At 40.4% G+C, this 18819-nt stretch overlaps 1 protein-coding gene across 2 annotated transcripts in view; it reads left to right on the top strand.

The window, feature by feature from the left end:
* LOC140520263 (xanthine dehydrogenase/oxidase) overlaps positions 1–18819 on the top strand; it is a 112570-nt gene that overhangs the window by 79450 nt on the left and 14301 nt on the right. For both annotated transcript variants that reach the window (XM_072634112.1, XM_072634113.1), the window contains 10 exons: positions 5688–5812; positions 8890–9023; positions 9151–9238; positions 10823–10909; positions 12043–12234; positions 12380–12525; positions 12911–12992; positions 14352–14447; positions 15757–15885; positions 16795–16869. In XM_072634112.1, coding sequence (XP_072490213.1) covers positions 5688–5812; positions 8890–9023; positions 9151–9238; positions 10823–10909; positions 12043–12234; positions 12380–12525; positions 12911–12992; positions 14352–14447; positions 15757–15885; positions 16795–16869 — 1154 coding nt within the window. The remainder of the gene's footprint in view (positions 1–5687; positions 5813–8889; positions 9024–9150; positions 9239–10822; positions 10910–12042; positions 12235–12379; positions 12526–12910; positions 12993–14351; positions 14448–15756; positions 15886–16794; positions 16870–18819) is intronic.

Genomic DNA, 18819 nt, shown 5'->3' with positions numbered 1-18819 from the left:
TTTACAGGTGAGGAAACAGGCAAAAGTTAACTAATGTGTCTGAGGCTGGATTTGAACTCAGGTCTTCCTCAGTCCATAGCTATTCACCATTCACGATGCCAATTACCTCTCTCTGGAAGAATCCAGTTTAGATTAACCCCAAGTAATTGTCAAGAAAGCTAACATTATCTTGAGCTTCACTAAGAAACGCATGGGGCCCCCAGAATAAAACAATGAGAATCCTAGTGATCAACTACATTCAGAGTCCTGTGTTCATTTCCAAATGTCAACTTTTAGTACAGGCGTTAATAAATTTGAGAGTTTCTGGAGTAAAGTAACCAGGATGGTGAAGATTCTCATGTCCATACCATATGAGGATGGATTAAAGGTACTGGGGAGTGTTTACTCTGGAAAAAGGAATACTTTGGGAAGAAATGCTGTGTTCAAATATGAGAAGGGTCATCATATGGAAGAGTGCTTAGATTTTTTCTGCTTTTGAAAATTTGAATTTATTATATTCTTTAAAAGGCAATCAAGTGACATATAATAGAGATCTGGGGTTCCATGTGTATAGTTCTCTCATCTATATGAAAATAAGTAATATGTATGTTGGGAAATGTTCATTTTATTTGGTATAGGCTAAAGGCAGAATAAAAATATATAACTTTTTCACAAAAGATTCATTTTTCTTGGTCCTCGAGGATACAGCTAGGAGTAATGGGTGAAAGTTGCAGAATAAAGTTTAGACTTGATTTCAGGAAAACTTCTTAATAGTTATTGCTATTGTTCAGTCATTTCTGACTCTCTTTGACCCTTTTTGGGTTTGTTTGTTTGTTTTTTCTTTTTTGCAATGATACTGGATGGTTTGCCATTTCCTTCTCCAGTTCATTTTACATATAAGGAAACTGAAGCAAATAGGGTGAAGTGACTTGCCCAGGGCCACATAGTAAGTGTTTGAGGCCAGAATGGAACTCATGAAGATGCATCTTCCTGACTCCAGGCTTGGCATGGTGTCTCCTCTCTTTTCTACAAAGTCCCACACTCAACACCTTGATCCTTAATTTGGACATTTCTATTTCTTCTACTGTACTGGAAAAGTCTGAGATTATTAGGTGTGAACTCTCTCATTTTCCCTCCTGCCACCTGAAGTTATCTGCCCCCAATTCCAATCCTTTCTCCTTTCCTCTCCTATATCAGGTTTGCTCTTCCTTTGCACCTGTTTTCTTTGTCCCAATTTATCTCTGATTTTGTTTCTTCAAACAAATCTCTCTCTAGTATTTTCAGTTTCTCCTCAACAGAATCCCTCCCTCCTTCCTTTAAGGATGTAGGTATTCAAGACCCCCCACTCTGGCCCCAATTTACCATTAGTTTTCTCTCTTACTATCTTTCTCTGTGAAATATTGACATCAAATTGGTCTATTCCTTATATCCCCAATATAACTTGTATCCTTCCATTTTGTACCTCCATCTACCCCATTGGCTATATCTGAAATACCCTTTCTCCACCTATTCGATCATCTATACTCTCATAACACACCCTAGAATGGCATTGTCTTTCTTTGCTGTCCTATTTCACCATTGATTCACGTTTAGTTTGGAATCCACTGAGACCCCCAGATTATTTTTAATTTTTTTTAATTTTTTTTATTTTTTAATGTTTAACAATCACTACCATACAATTGAGATTTTATCCCCCTCACACCTACCCCCCACTACCCCCCTCCCTCCCCACGACGGCATATAATTCTGTATAGGTTCTACATATACTTTCCTATTGAATATGTTTTCACTATAGTCATGCTATGTAGTCAGACTAAAATAAATGAAAGAAATCATATAACAAATCAAAACATGATATACAAACACATACACATACGCAAACATGACCTGCTACATTTTGTGAATGACTTCCGTATTTCTTTCTCTGAGTGTGGAAGGCATTTTGCCTTGAGAACCACCACTGGGATTTTTTTTTTTTAAGAAGTTCTTGCGTTATTACGAAATTCCAAGTGTACCAGAAAAAACTCTCGCACACTGTGGTCATTGCTGTGCACAAAGTTCTCCTGGTTCTGCTCCTTTCACTCAGCATCAGGTCATATAAGTCCTTCCAGGCCTCTCTGAAGTTTTCTTGTTCATCATTTCTTATGGCACAATAGTACTCCATTACATTCATATACCATAATTTATTCAGCCATTCCCCAATTGATGGACATCCCCTTGACTTCCAGTTTTTGGCTACTACAAAGAGTGCTGCTATAAATATTTTTGTGCATGTGGGACCCTTTCCCATTTTTATGATCTCTTGGGGATACAGTCCTAGTAGCGATATTACTGGGTCAAAGGATATGCACATTTTTGTAGCCCTTTGGGCATAGTTCCAAATTGCTCTCCAGAATGGTTGGATGCGCTCGCAGCTCCACCAACAATGAATTAGTGTTCCAACTCTCCCACATCCTCTCCAGCATTTATCATTTTCTTGTTCTGTCATGTTTGCCAATCTTATAGGTGTGATGTGGTACCTCAGAGTTGTTTTGATTTGCATCTCTCTAATCAATAGTGATTTAGAGCATTTTTTCATATGATTATAGATAGCTTTAATTTCTTCCTCTGAAAATTGCCTGTTCATATCCTTTGACCATTTATCAATTGGGGAATGACTTGTATGATTATACATTTAAGTCAGTTCTCTATATATTCTAGAAATGAGGCCTTTATCCCTGAGCTTAGCTGTAAAAATTCTTTCTCAATTTACCACATCCCTCCGGATTTTGGTTGCATTGGGTTTGGTTGTGCAAAAACTTCTCAGTTTAATGTAATCAAAGTTATCCATTTTGCATTTCATAATGCTTTCTATCTCTTCTTTAGTAAAAACAGATTATTTTTTAAAAGACAAACTGCTACCTAGTCATGCTTCACCCGTTATGTACTTCTGAAATATATTTTTTGAAGCCAAGTTGCCAAACCAAGGCAACTAGATGGTATAAAGAGGTATTGGATTTGGAGTCAGGAAGACCTGCCTTAGACACTTACTACCTGTGTGACCCTGGACAAGTAATTTAACCATTTGCCTCAGTTTCCTCAGCATAAAATGGGGATGGTAATAGCACCTACCTCCCAGGCTTATTGTGAGGATCAAATGGAATAATATTTGTTAAGTGTTTAGCATTTAACAAGGCACATAATAACCAAGTCATTAATAAATGTTTATTCCCTAAACCCTTATTTCTATTGGCTTTTTTCCATATGTGATCCAGTCTCTTCTATCCTGTGAGGAACTCTTTGAGTCCTAATTCTTGCATTCATTATTTTAGTTACTTCTAATGACTGTGTCATTGGCAAATTTAATTAGCTGGCTTCCTAGGCCCTTATCCTAGTTATTGCTATAAAACACTAAACAACACAGGGTCCCACACAGATCCCTTGGAATCTTCTTCAATAAGACCATGGATACCTCCTCTTTGGGTCTGGCTACTCAACGAGTTCTGTTCCCATCAAGCTGTGCCATGATCAGGCTTGCATCCCTCCATCCTTCACAAGAATAGCAGGAGAGAACATCAAATGCCTTGTTAAAATCTAGGCAAATTCTATCCATAGCATTTTCCTTATTCTATTTTATGACATAGTGGATATAGTGTTGAACACTGGAAAGAAAGATGCTGACAGAAATCCAACCCCAAATACTTTCTCATTAAGTATGAATGATTTCTCTTTGAACTTCAGGTTCCTCACTTATAAATTGAATAATTAATTAAATATTAAAAGACTAACATCTATCTCATGGGGCATTATGGAAATTGCTCAACAAACCTCAAGGAGACACATTAATATGAGCTGTTATTATTGCCAGTTTAGTAAGCCTTCCTAAAAGTAAATATGATTAGTTGGCCTCACCTGTGGCTGAGGTATGGGGAACAGGAAGCACTGGATTCAGTCCTACGTCATATACTTATTAATAGTGTGATCCTGGGCAAGGCACCAAAGATCTCTCAGTCAGAGTTTCTGTCTCTATAAAATGGGGATATCGGTGACATCCATTCCGAAAGGGTTTTGTGAGACTCAAATAAGATAATGTCTGTAAAGTGCTCTGGCAGCCTTAAAGCAGTATAGAAACGTGAACTACTGTTAATGCTGAAGACTTCCTGATCATTGCCTGCATTCCTATGCATTCACGAACCATGTGTTTAGTGATGTGCCCTAGATTTTCTCTCCCTCTTTTAGCTGGTTTAAAGTCTTGTACATGCCGTGGGGTAATTTGATTTTCATTATCCTGTCTTGGGCATATATAACAGTGAGTTACTATTCTTATAAAAAGGAAGATTTTCATTGTGTTTAACCTAAATCTCTCCAAAATGCAAGGGGAGCCCATTTCTTCCAAATGATAGCAAGTAAAGTTTTATAGCATTTTTAACTTCTTTGAAGAACATTTCACACAGTCTTCTTGGATCTCCCTTACTGACATATAGTCTAAGTGGGAAATTGTTATCCTCATTCCACAGATTTGATTAAACTCACACATTTGGACAGCACTGCTTATTTTTCATAGTCTCATAGCATCATGGTACAATGGGAAGAACACAGTTTGAGGAAACAAGATCCTGGATTCAAGTTCTACTTAGGATAGTCACTCCCTCAGTAATCTTGTTCAAATAACTTCACTTCCTTGGACCTCAATTTCTCATCTGTAAAACAAAGGGATTGGATTAGATGATTCCTACACTAGGTTTATGTTCCTACTATTTTCTGTCTCTGTTGCACTAATGTACATTACTAAGTATGCATCTCTTTTTCAAGTTCTATAGCCTCCTGATTAAAAAAAAAAAACAAGTCATTTTCTCCATATGTAATAGAATTGATTAATGTTAAAGCTGAAGAGAATTTCCCTTCTTTAGATAGGGATAAGAAAAAAAGAAAAAAATCTAAAAAGGGGAAGCATTTGGGCCAAGGTTGCATAGCTACTATCAGAGCATGGAGTAGAATTCAAGTCATTTGGCAAATAGCCTTTAATTATTTTTGTTGATTTCCTTTTATCTTTTTCCAGAATTGTACAATAATCTTTAGCAAAGACCTCATCGTTGCTGACTGCAGTAGCGGTATACACATTCTTCCTAATTTTTTAAAATATCATTTAAATGAGTTCATCTTCTACCCAACTACCAAACTGATTTTCCTAAAGCATGTTACCTTCCTACTCAATCACCTCTGAGCAGTGTGCTTGTAAATATGTAACCACCATGTATTTGGGGAAACAATGTAGGCACCAACATATTTTGACATTTAATCTGCCCTATTAATATTTTCTCCATCACTTTTTAAAGGCTTTACAAGAAACAAAATAATCAAGTCCTGATTTATAGCATTTGCTGATTTCTGAGGTGTAAATGCTGTGAGAATTTCACACTTGCCTCCTCAATTAGACTCTGAAAAGTCTGATTGAAAGGAAGGACTGCTTTTTGTCTTCTCTTTGTGTCTCTTTACACAGTGCCTGGCATGTAGTAGACACTTAATAATACTGGTCTTGCCTAGACTAGACATTACCGATGCTTCATTTTCAATCCATGGTCAGCTATGAGCCTGAGATCTTTTTCTGACTTCCTCATTAATACATAATCTTCCTCCAGTAGGAATCTGTGTACTACATTTTTTCCTCCTTATGTAGGACTCTACTCTACCCTGCACTACTAACATTTAATTTTCTGTGGCCTTTCCAGGAGAGCTATATATTGGTGGGCAGGAACACTTCTACTTAGAGACTCACTGCACCATTGCTGTTCCGAAGGGTGAAGCAGGAGAAATGGAGCTCTTTGTTTCCACCCAGAACACAATGAAGACTCAGGTAACCAACTAATTCATTAATGGACTAGAAAAGGGAATTTGACAGAAGTATGCAAGGAGCTGAGGTTTCTGTTTGCCAGAAACTGTAGAGAGGCAACACTGAACAAAAAATCAGAGGCCCATCTAGTTAGAGCTAAAAAGCACTACTGGAGGCCAGCAAGTCCGCTGCCCTTCCTTTTACAGAAAAGAAAATAAAGCAGAGATAAGGAGTGAAATGATTTCCTTTAGGTCACACAGCTTGAGAGTGTCTGCTATGGGATTTGAATCCAGGGCTTCCTGACTGCAAGTCCATTCTGTCCATACATTATACCTGGGTGATTTCCTACATCTGCCTCATACTTCCTGTTTGACTGTGAGGCAAGGAATTTAGAGAAGGGATTATTGTTCAAGTATTGGTCAGACCAAATGGCCTCTAAGGTCCCTCTTGACTCTGATATTTTGTGATCTGAGTGTTTTTGTAATAGTAACCATGGTAGGGCTAGATGTAGTAGTGAATGCTCAGAGGTATACTGGTCAATTTTAGGTTTAATCTGCATTATTAATATTTTCTCCATCACTTTATTAAGTCCTGGTGATCAAACAAACAATAAGTCGAACCCTGATTTGTAACTTTTGGGAATTTCTAGGGTTTATTGTTCACACTGAAAATCTAACAGAGGTAACAGAGGCTGTAGGGAACCTACAGCCTCAAAGTCACATGTGGCACCCTTCTTGGGTGCAGTCTTTTTACTGAGTCCAAGTTTTACAGAACTGATCTTATTATTAAGGGGATTTGTTTTGTGAAGTTTGGATTCAGTCAAATGGTGGCTAGAGGTGGCCTTGAGGCCACAGATTCCCCACTCCTGTAGGAGCTGGCTCCAACATACCCTTGTCTTATCTATAGTCTCTGCCTATAGTCCTTGCCAACCAGGGAGGCTAAGGCTGATCATTTGGTTTCGGGAGTTCTGAGATATAGTAGGGTTAAAGCTGATTGATTAGGTGTTGACTTAGAGTTTCAGCATCAATATGGGAACGAGGGGTGACGATCCAGACTGCCTATGGAGGAATGAACCAGTATAGGTTAAAAATAAAGCAGTTCAAAGTTTCCATGCCAGTCAGTGATGGAATTGGGCTCATAAGTGGATGCTGCATTTTCAGCCTGGACAAGATCAGGATATCCAGCAAGGGAGCAAGAAAGAGAGAAGCACAGAGAGAGAGGGAGGGAGGAAAGGAAAAAGAAATAAAAGAAGAAAGAAAAGAAAAGAAAAGAGCTGTTATGCTGGATATAAAATGAGGAGAGTGTAAGTTTGGGAATAGGGGGGACCAACACGGCAATGGAAGCCATGATGTAGTAGCAAAAACAATTTTGTTAAAGACATAGAAAAGATAAATGAGGTATAAAGGGTGAATTGTCCCTCCCCCATAATATTCCTGAGGAATAGGCAGGTTCTGTGAGGTAGAAGTCTCACTGGGAATGAGCTTGTTGCAGTTCCATGTTGTGTGGTGGTGGAATCATCCCAAAGAATTCAGTCAGACTACCTCTAATCCAAGTGTAGACGTTTATTGAGATGCTTCTCATGAAGGAGGTCAAGTTCCAAGAGGAACCAGTCACTTCAGAGAAAGCAAGATGGATTTTTATAGGATAAAGATGCAATTACATAACAGGAATTATGAATATTAAAAAAGTAGGAGGGATTTGTTAAGGAATTAGCTAACAGGGGAGGGGGGGCTCGGCCACAGTGGAACTGAGCATGTGATTACCCACAATTACCCACAATCAGAAAAATCCATTTGGGAGGGGGATATATGTATGATAATTATATTCTCATAAGCTTCTCTACATCATAAGTTTACTGTAGGTCAGTTCTTTACTGTTACTGTGCAGGTGCCTACTTAGGGAAAGTCTCTTCTATTGTTTTGGAGTCCACATCCTGCTTGGGCATCCTGGTGGTGGTGCTTCTGATTGGCTGAGTATTGTGGTCCTTTCTGAGATTAGATGGATGTGGTTGTCGTTGAGTGCATGGACACACCTGCTGTTTCTGTGGGAAATATGAAGAATGGGTCTGGGGGCAGTGGCGAGCTAGAGGCAGTGCCTGGGATCCCATCACATGGTCACACCTGCTGTTCTGTGAGAAATAAGAGTTCATGGACGCACCTATTATTCTAGTGAGCAGTGAGCCCTATATAAAGAAGTTAGGATGTTGAGTGTGTAGGAAGGGAGTGGCTAGGTAGGGGCAGTGGGTCTGCTGTTCAGTGGGGCCTATAAGGAAGTTAGATTATTGAAGCTGGGGGCAGCTTTATTAAGATTCCATCAAGCTCAACAATTGGGTCTTATACAACAGATGTTATCCAATGGTTTAGTGTTGGCTATTTTATAGTGATGATATTCACTTGTGTTTCAGTTGTATTCAATGCTTCATGGTCTCATTTGGAGTTTTCTTGACAAAGATACTGGAGTGGTTTGCCGTTTCCTTCTCTAGCTCATTTGCTGAGGCAAACATGGTTAAGTGATTTGTGCAGAATCACACAGCTAGGAAGTGTGTGAGGTTGGATTTGAACTCAGGAAGAGAGGCTTCTTGACTCCAGGTTCATCATTCTATCCACTGTACCACCTAGCTGCCCAGTGTGTTTTATGATGCATAAGGAAATAGAAAGAAATTCTAGTGTCTGTGTTCAATCAGAGGTCACTACTTGTCTGGAACCATGACGCACCTTTTGTTTGACTTGTTTTTTTTATTATTATTATTTTTACTTGTTTTTATATAAATAAACTCTTCCGCAGAATTCCTATTTGCTCCAGTGGGATTAGTGTGTGTCATGTTAATCTGGAGTGAGTACTCCTCTGTGCCTTGCTGGGATCTGCAAACAGTCCATTAGGCACAAAACAGCCTGAAATCCATCTGTTGCTTTGGAGCTGGGTCCCAGTATAAGGTGTGATCTAGCTGAACTAGACCTCAGCTGTAGATATTTCTGGTCTTTCTCCTTGCATGTGAACAGGCTGTTGTCACCAGAACTAGCTCAACAGTTCTGTGTCTATTAAAAGTGACACAAACCTAGATGGGATGTTCATTTTGAAGCACACTCTCATTTTCATTCTAGAGTTTTGTTGCCAAAGTCTTGGGGGTCCCAGCAAATCGCATTGTGGTTCGAGTGAAGAGAATGGGAGGAGGTTTTGGAGGGAAGGAGACCCGGAGCACAGTATTGTCTACAGCAGTTGCTTTGGCTGCATACAAGTAAGTTCTAAAGTCAAGGGGCTGAATGTGGGAGTATTGGGGGAAAAGAGGCTTCCTTGTATTTTTTAGAAAGTTAGTTTCCTGGAAAAGGTTGGTATGTCTGTAAAGGAAATGGTTTCTCTCCCAGGACTGGCCGCCCTGTACGTTGCATGCTGGATCGAGATGAAGACATGTTGATAACTGGTGGGAGACACCCCTTTATGGCCAAATATAAGGTATCTGATAGAAAGGAACAAAGTCACGTTCAGCCATGCTGTTTAGTGATATAACTGGAAGACAGAAGTTCAAGAATGTGGGCCACATTGTGTGAATGGGAAAGGATTTCTTTACTTAAATTTTCCCCACATGTATGAGCAAGCATGGTCCATGAATCAGAACTATAATCAGCAATTTAGGAGTCTAAAGCAAGTATCACAAAAGATATCCATGGTGAGCCACAAAAAGTATGCCCTCACCTTTAACTTTTTAAGAAAAATTCGTTTGGTTGGATGAGACCCCTGGAAAGAGTTGTATGGTTCTGGATGACAGAGTTACAGCCGCCTGGGGAATTAGTAAGGATATGTACAGAGGGGACAACATACCACTTGGTAGTTTCCTATTCTGATTTATTTTTCTTGTTGATTAACTGGTCAGCTGAGTGGTTTCTATGTTGCTAAAGTAAGTGCTGTTAGCACCCTCTTAGTGCCCTAGGAATAAGCCTAGATCACCCTGCCCTAGTCATAGTTCTAGTAGATATAACACTGGATTAGTAATCCAATGATCTGATTTTCAATCCTACCTCTTTCACCATCTATTTTAATTCAATTCAGTAAACATTTAATAGGACCTTATTATGTATCAAACATTATGCCAGATTTTGAGGATACAAAGAGAAAAATGAATCCATTCCTGCTACCATGGTGCTTACATGCTAGCTGTGTGACCATAGGCATATATCCTACCTTAGTTTCCTCATCTGTAAAATGGGGAGGATAATAACTGCCTCAGAGGGCTGTTGTGAGCATGAAATGCTGAGATGGGTATGGATATGCTTTGAAAAAGAGAGAGGGCTGTGTGAACAAGAGGTTTAGCTGTGACTGCTTGGTGCCTGAATACCATGAAAAAGTTCATGGTATTACATCAGTTCCAATGTACCCAGCCTTTGCCATCCCTCTTTCATCGGTATTTGTATGCTTAAAAGACTGTTTGCCCTTAGACTGAGATCTTTTCCTGGATGCCTGAGACTGACAGAATTGGGTTAGCAAAACATATTCTTCTCTTTCTAGTGGATTTAGTGATTTTGACATCCTCACTTCTGGTGCACTGAAATCTGTTGTGAAGCACTGTCATACCTTGCCCTTCTCTTCTCCTCCCTTCTCTTTTTCCTCATACTTCTTCTTTGTTTCAATATCTTTTTGTTCCTGCACTTCTCCTTTTCTGTTTCTTCCATGAAAGCCATAAAACAATTCCATTCACCAAGCATTTTTAAGTTCCTGTTGTATAGAATTCACTGTGTTAACTGCCAAATATAAAACATAAAAACAAAACCTAAAACAAACTTGGAGCATTGAATTGGTGGGGGTATGTTCAGGGTTGGGAAGTTGAGGTTAGTATCCTTCCAAACTGTGGTTGCCCTTTAAAAGAAAGCTATTTTTTTCTTGAATGAAGGATCTGTTGTTAGATTCTTTCTATTATATCCTTAGTATATTATTCCCTCTGTTTTTCTCCTATGATGCTAAAGAAAGAGGAGGGAAAGGGATGGATAGAGAGATGGAGTATTGGGAAAGTACCCTGGCTGAAGAGGTCTGCTTTGTGATTAGGTCGGCTTCATGAAGACAGGGAAGATTGTGGCCCTTGAAGTTGAACACTACAGCAACGCAGGGAATACTTTAGACCTCTCTGGAAGCGTAAGTAAGACCCAACTTTGGGCCACCATCATCTCCAACCCATTTTCCCTCTCCCTACCCCTGCTCCAAGTTTAATGGTGAACAGGAATAGGGGTGGACCTCCCATGGTGCACAGCTTGGATTGTAGAACTATCTTTGACCTGATTCAAGGGATCTAAGGGTATGACTTAGTTTTTGAGACACCCTGGAACCCCCAGCAAGTGAACATTGATAATATAGTGACTGGTTAACAATGGTTAAGTGAACTGAGCATAAAAAGGAAAAAAAAAGAGGAAAGCTATCCTGAGGAATATCATCTATGTTTATTGATTTGACTTAATTTGGGGGCTCATTTGATGCTGTTCTGACTACAACTTGAAATATACCATGAATACATCATGAATAAGCATAGAAGCTATGGATCTGGAAGGACAATTCAAGGATTAGTCAAGAGCCCTTAGGCCACTGGGTGGGTGGATAATGGAGGAAGCAGAGTAGGGGGAAGAATGGTGAAGTTACTGTTAAATATTTGCTTTGGACTAGTTGAGACCAGAAACATTGGGCAATATTTTTAGAGGTGGTACGGCCATAGATAGGATGATGTAACTCTCTGCTCAAGTCCTACAACAATGCCTCATCTAAAATCATGCATCCCAAGAGAACGCAAGCTCTAACTAGTCTTAATGAGCTGTAAAGGCTTTAAATGTGAACCTGGTGACAGACTGGATGTCTGTTGTCTGAAGACCAGCCTGGTTAAGTTCAGGTCACCACGTTGCCCACAAGGGGATTTTTTTTAAAACCACACCAACTGTCATATGTCGTCTACTATGTTAAGTGGTGAAGTAGGTAGAGTGCTGGACCTGCAGTCAGGAAATGCAAACTTCAAATGCTTTCTCTCAACTTTCATCAACCTCAGTTTTCTCATCTGTAAAATAAGGGGATTGGATTTGATGACCTCTATGATTGCTTTGAGTTCTAAATCTATGATCCTATAATCCCATGATCAGTAAACTCAAAGTCCTTGAAGAAGTTAGGACCCCTCATACTTAAAGCCTAGGACATTTGACTATTTAAATTGGACAGGATAAATCTTTGGAGATAGCCAGTGGAAGTGATGGATTATTTGTTCCATTTTTGTATCTCCTTTTCCTCAGATCATGGAACGGGCTTTATTCCATATGGACAACTGCTATAAGATCCCCAACATCCGAGGTACTGGCCGACTCTGCAAGACCAATCTGCCTTCCAACACAGCCTTCAGGGGCTTTGGGGGGCCCCAGGGGATGTTCATTGCTGAGTACTGGATGAGTGAAGTTGCCCTGACCTGTGATCTTCCAGCAGAGGAAGTAAGAACCAAGATTAGTGTTGCTGGCTAAAATATTGGGTTGCCCTGCTCAGGATACATTAACCTGTCTCCAGGAGCAGTGTTAGGTTTCTGTTGGAGCCTCTGAATACCCCATCACCCATAAGCTCTCTATCTCTGTTGGGTAGGTTCGAAAGCTCAACATGTACAAGGAAGGAGACCTGACTCACTTTAACCAGAAGCTGGAGGGATTCACTTTGCCCAGATGTTGGGATGAATGCCTGGAAAGCTCACAATACCATACCAGGAAGAGTGAGATTGAGAAGTTTAACAAGTAAGAAGTGGGAAGGAAAGGATAAGAAACCAAGAACTTGCTACACAGAGAAGGCGGGGTGTGGGTGGGGGAGAGGGGAAGGGCAGTGGGGAAGGGCAGTGATGAATATCCTTCCATTTCTGTCATGGTCATCTCTGAAATTTTCAGTAATAACTTGAATTGTTAGACTACAACAGATATTCATTTTCTAGGTATGTACCTGTATATCAGACCTTGGGGAGTGACAATGACTAAATAAAACCATGTGGTAGCCTAGAAAATATACAGTCCCTTCCTCATGGAGCTCACAATCTAATGAGGGAGATAAGACATATATACAAAGAGGTTCAAGACCTACACAGGCCAATAGGGTCTTTGGTAAAAATGTCACTCTCTTTTTTTCCAGGGAGAATTGTTGGAAGAAGAGAGGTTTGTGTATAATTCCTACAAAATTTGGAATCAGCTTCACAGTTCCCTTTCTGAATCAGGTAATTAAGTACCTTGTCTCTTCTCTTTCATTTCCACTTGACAGGGACCCCTGCATTTTTATTATTCTAAAAGCTGCTTCAGAGGGATATCGATTTTTGGTAGTGGAAGAGTTCACTGGAGAGAGCAGCCCAGAGTTGCTTAGACTTTTGGTATATTTGATTGATTATCTGGATTTCAGCACCTCTTTCTCAGCTGGGGAATGCCACCACCATTCATCAAGTGTCTGTCATGCCTATGGCATTGTGTGAGGTACTGAGGATACTATGATGAAAACTGTAAGTAAGGTACAAGGCAAAATGTAACAAGGGCAGATGAAGGACTTAGACCGAGGACCCTAAGAAAGGTGAGGAAGCAGGGTTCTGTTTCATCTGAAGGGAAAAGTGGTGGTTTCCTGGAAGATGGAGTCCCTGAACTGAACCTTGAAGGCATAGAAGGTTTTCAACAGCTAGAAATGTGAAAGGAGTAGTACAATGGCATGACAAAATGCAGGATTCAAATATACAGAGGCCAGAGGGGGCAGGACAAAATAGGGGAACACCTAGTGGTCTAGTCTGGCTGAAAGTTAGATGATATGAAAGGGAGAAGAGTGAAATGAGGCTAGCAAGGTATGTTGGAAGCCAGATTTTCAAAGGACTTATATGCCAAGATGAGGAGTTTATCCTATATACTAAGGGGAGCCAGTAAAAATTTTTGAGATTGAGAGTGACTTGATCACTCCTGTGCATTAGGGAGATTATTTGGTAGTTGTGAAGGATTTGGGTGGGAAAAAATGAGGTAGGAAGACCAGGTAGGAGTTTACCACATAATCTAAGTGATGAGAACTCCTGCTAGGATGATGGCAGTGTGAGTGGAAAGGAAGGAACATATGTGAGCTGTTGGGAGGAAGGTGTCAAGACTTGGAAACTTATTGGATAGAGAGGCTGAGGAAGAGGGGAAAATCAAAGATGAACCTCAGATTTTGAACCCAAGGGACTTAGAGAATGATACTGACAATTGATGAGAAATTTGAAGGCAGGGAAGCTTGGGGTGGGATGGAGAGTAGATGAATTCCAGCAGGGTTTTGATGTAGAGACATTCAGTAGGATGTTGAAGAAGCTTAAATGAAATGGAGATGCTGGGCCTGCATATGTGGTCATCTGCAGTGATAACTGAATCCACAAGGAAGAATGAGATTACTAAGGGAGAGAATGTAAACAGGGTAGAAAAGAAGGCCCATGACATAGCATTTCACCTTCTGGTGCTTAGGGTGCCATCCACAGTGTTTTGGGGGCACTACTACCTTCAGTTTAAGACTGAAGAAAACTTGAAGCTGAATAGGTCCCATGTGGTGGTCCTGATGTGGTCTCTTCTTTCCATAGGCTGGAGCTCTGATACATGTGTACACGGATGGTTCAGTCCTTCTTACCCATGGTGGTACTGAGATGGGCCAAGGCCTTCACACCAAGATGATCCAAGTAAGCAGCCTAAGTGAACACAACAGGAACTTACTTTGTGTGGGAAATCCTCTCAGAACAAGGAGTTTCCTTTAGAAAGGCAACAATAGTGTGATGGATAGACTGCCTGAACCCAAAAGACCTGGGGTCAAAAGCCTCCTCTGAGGTTAACTCTGACCCTGGAAAAGTTATTTCAAATCCTGGAATCTCGGTTTTCTCATCTATAAAATGGGGAATCATATCAGTACTGACAGATGGCATGGCAGAGTGGCATAGGAGAGGGTCAGAAGACCTAGATTCAAACCCCATCCTCTGACACACACTGTAAATTCTGTGCGACCCCTAGTAACCTTTCACTGCATCCAAGTAGTCCTTTCACCCTACAAGTTGCAGAGAAACTTTAGATTTTCATAGACAGTGTATCTTACCTGGTAGTTTCCTACACTGAGGAAATCAAAGTCCAGACATGCCCCTTTATCCTTCGTCCTCCACACACAAAAATATACAGTACCTACCTCACAGTGGGTTTTTAGAAGGTTCAAATGGGAGGAAAGAGTACTTTATAGAACTTCATTATGCTTTATGAATCAGTTGTTGTTACAATTGCTAGTATTCCCTTGGTTAAAATGAGGCTATTCAATAGAACATCATAGATTATCATAGGATTAAGAACTGGAAAGGACGTTAGTCATCATTTAATCCATCACCTTCATTTTACAGATGAGTAAATGGAGGTCCAGTAACCTTGAACAAGACATTTACTTTTCTGGGCCTCAGTTTCATCGTCTTAATAAATGAAGAGGTTGGATGAAATAACTTCTAAGACTTTTTGAGACTCATCAAAGTTTAAATGGATACAGAGCCAAGCTCAGCATGAGGAAGACTTCTAGACTCTCATACCTATGGCCATCACCCCTATTGGCTGTATGACCCTGTCCAAGTCACTTAAACTCTCAGTGCCCTCCATCTGATGCAGAGGAGGCAGATGCCTCTTAGTTTCTGTAGAAAGTACTTCCTCATCTGGTATTCTTTGTACCAATGAAATCATGAATACAGTATAGAAAAAAGTTCCTTTCCAGCTTTAACGTCTAATGACCTTTCCACAAGAGGTGGTGTTGTTGGCTACAGGACAGACTTACAGGGAAGGATTAGTTTCAAAGGAGACAGCATGGGTGAATTGAACCTCAGAGGTATTATCAAAGGTTCTGGCAGGGAATGGGAGTTTAGACTAATTCTAAATTCTTTCCCAATGCTAATAAGATTCAGTAATTCTAAGGAGTGCTAGCAATGCTTTCCAACACCTCATAGCCATGGACTCCTTGTTTTACAGGTGGCCAGCAGAACTTTGAGGATCCCCACCTCCAAGATTTACATCAGTGAAACAAGCACCACTACAGTGCCCAACACTTCTCCTACAGCTGCCTCCGTCAGCACTGACATCAATGGACAGGCTGTCTTTGTAAGGTTCTTGTGGGACTCTATAGGTTTCTGGTATGCTTCAGGTCCAAAGTTGTCTCCTGCCTATGGCAGTATTCCACTAAGGCTATTTGGTCATAAGTTGTTCTTGTTTCTCTGCTACGCTTCCTCCAGACTCAAGGGCAGGAGAAAAGCCACAAGGTTCATAACTGCATCGATTAACATCTTTGCATTTAGCTGTCAAGGCTGAAGACAAGTAAATGGACAGGAGAGAACAGTGAACAGAAAGTGAGATGGCCAAGTCAAGAGATGTGATAACTGTTCTGGGATCCTTGATATAAGAGACCTGACTGAAATGAGGGGTTAATGATCTCAGACACAGCCTTAACAGGCTCCTTCAATATGCTGCAATAAAATCAGTATTTTCTAAATCATGTAAAAGTTTTGCTGTGGCAGTGAATGAGGAAGCAAAATGGCAGCCTTCTGAGTAATACCTACTTTCTGAGCTTTTCTTCTGTATGGTGCTCACCTCAGCTAGGGTCCTTGGACTGTAGGTGTATCCCACAGAGAAAGTCAGAGATTACCTCTAGTCTTTAGTCAACCCCACTCTGCATCCCAGGGTTCTGGAGTATTTCTGTAACTTCTGGGGAATGCTGAGTGAGGAGGGGCAATGCAATAAAATTTACATACCATATAGGGACTTTTGGGGTAGTTGAGGAAGAGCTGTACTTGGGTCAGGAAGACCCAAGTTCAAATGTGGCCTCAGACCTTTACTAGCAGTGTGACCCTGGGCAAATCATTTTATCTGTTTGTCTTAGCTGCCTTGCTGTAAAAGGAAAGATTTGAAGTTGGTGCCCTTTAGGGTCATTTCTTGCTCTAAATCTATGATATCATGACCAATGACCAATATCTTGGGGGGATGGGCATGGTTTGTGTGTGCTTTTTCCTTTAGGAAGCATGTAAAACCATCTTAGAAAGGCTTGAACCCTTCAAAAAGAAAAATCCCAATGGATCCTGGGAAGACTGGGTAAGTGTGCATTTATTAAAGATAAACATTGTGAAACCTAGGACCTGTCTATATTTGTAGTACAAAATGCTCAGGATCTCTGATTTCCTGGATTCAGGAGCTCCATCCACTGGTGCAATGTATAACCTCCTCTTTGCCTTTGTAGATAGGTTTTATGAGTTTCATTGGTCCCTCAAAATCCATCCATTGGATCAGTTCTCTAGGGAAGAACTTTGATCCTCTGACCAAAACTAGTTCCTCTTTCAGTGCCTTTCCAGCTTGGTAGGACCTGCCAGAGTTTATGCATACCAGTCACCTGCACACAATGAAGAACCACTGGAGGATATCTTTAGTAAAGACCTTGCATAATAGGTACTTACTAGGGGCAGCTAGATGGTGTAGTGGAGAGAGTACTAGGTCTGGAGTTTAGGAAGATTCATCTTCCTAAGTTCAAATCTGGCCTCAGACACTTACTAGTAGTGTGACCCTGGGCAAGTCACTTATCCCTGTTTGCCTCAGTTTCCTCATCTATAAAATGAGCTGAAGAAGGAAATGGCAAACCACTTTAGTATCTTTGCCAAGAAAACCCCAACTGGGATTATGAAGAGTTATGACTGAAACTACTGAATAACAACAGAGGGACTTGTATGACCTCCATGACCTTGGGCAAGTCATTTAATCCCTGGGCTTCATTTTCCTAATTTGTCAAATGAAGGGTTTGGACTAGATAGTCTCTAAGGTCTCTTTCAGCTGTGGAGCTTTGATATAATGATAAATATGTTATTGGAATTAAACTGAATTTTGTCTATGAATGGAAAACTGATATAGAGATGAAAAAATAGAGAACAGAGAGATTTCTTTCTCTTGTTCTTGATATCTTTTCCAAGGAAGAGTGGCCCTAAGACAACATCTACCAAATCACGCACAGGGAATGTATTTTAGGTTTTGTTCTCATTGTCATTTTTTCTTATGACTTGTAACAGTATTGTCACTGCCTTTAACACATTTGGGCTTCATGCCTAGGAAATTAATGAAACAAACCATGCTTTTTTTTGCCTCCATATTTCATTCCTTAAATCCTCTTCCCCCCCTTCCAGTAACCTCTTCCCCTCAGGGCCCTATCTTTATCTCTGATGACTGGAACTAATCCTTATGAGGTATTAGCTCATTAGCTAATTATTTAAGTGTCTCTCTTAGGAGTAACTGAATTTTAAGAGAAAAATGTCAATAAAGTGATTTGCATATGCAGAAAGGTATTAATATTAGCTATTGCAATTGTGATTGTTGGCTGATATTTTCATTTCTGACTGGGATCAGGACATTTTGAAGTGGAGCGAATAGGTGAAACACTATGGCATGTAGGATAGAAAACTGTTGGTCCTCAGAATTTGGAAGACCTGGGTTCAAATCCCATCTCTGACCCACACTGGCTATGTGATCCTGGGCAGTGGTCCGGGGCATCTTCCTAAGACCAAACATAGCAGTGCAGTTTCTGATCTGCATTGGTAGTTTCCTCACTAGGAGTTCCCTACCTCAGTGGGTTTTACCCCAACCCCACCCCCAGCAAGAATGATAATAACAAAAACTGGTGACCAGAATTGTGTGAGGGGTTTGAGGTTTGTGCCACATTGAAGGAACTGGGGGTTTTAGTTTGGAAAAGAAAAGTCTTGGAGATAGGATTAGGGGAGGAGGAGACATGACGAATTTTTTCAACAGTTTAATTCCAATAACATATTCATCATTATATCAAAGCTCCACAGCTGAAAGAGACCTTAGAGACTATCTAGTCCAAACCCTTCATTTGACAAATTAGGAAAATGAAGCCCAAGGATTAAATGACTTGCCCAAGGTCATACAGGTCATACAAGTCCCTCTGTTGTTATTCAGTAGTTTCAGTCATAAAAAAAAGTCTCACATGGAGGAAAAATTTGTCTTGTTCTGCTTGGGCTTAGAGGACAGAATTGGGAGCAA

This window comes from Notamacropus eugenii, chromosome 1, assembly GCF_028372415.1.
Source record: "Notamacropus eugenii isolate mMacEug1 chromosome 1, mMacEug1.pri_v2, whole genome shotgun sequence".
Lineage (NCBI taxonomy): Eukaryota > Metazoa > Chordata > Mammalia > Diprotodontia > Macropodidae > Notamacropus > Notamacropus eugenii.
This window is presented reverse-complemented; position numbering and strand designations above follow the sequence as displayed.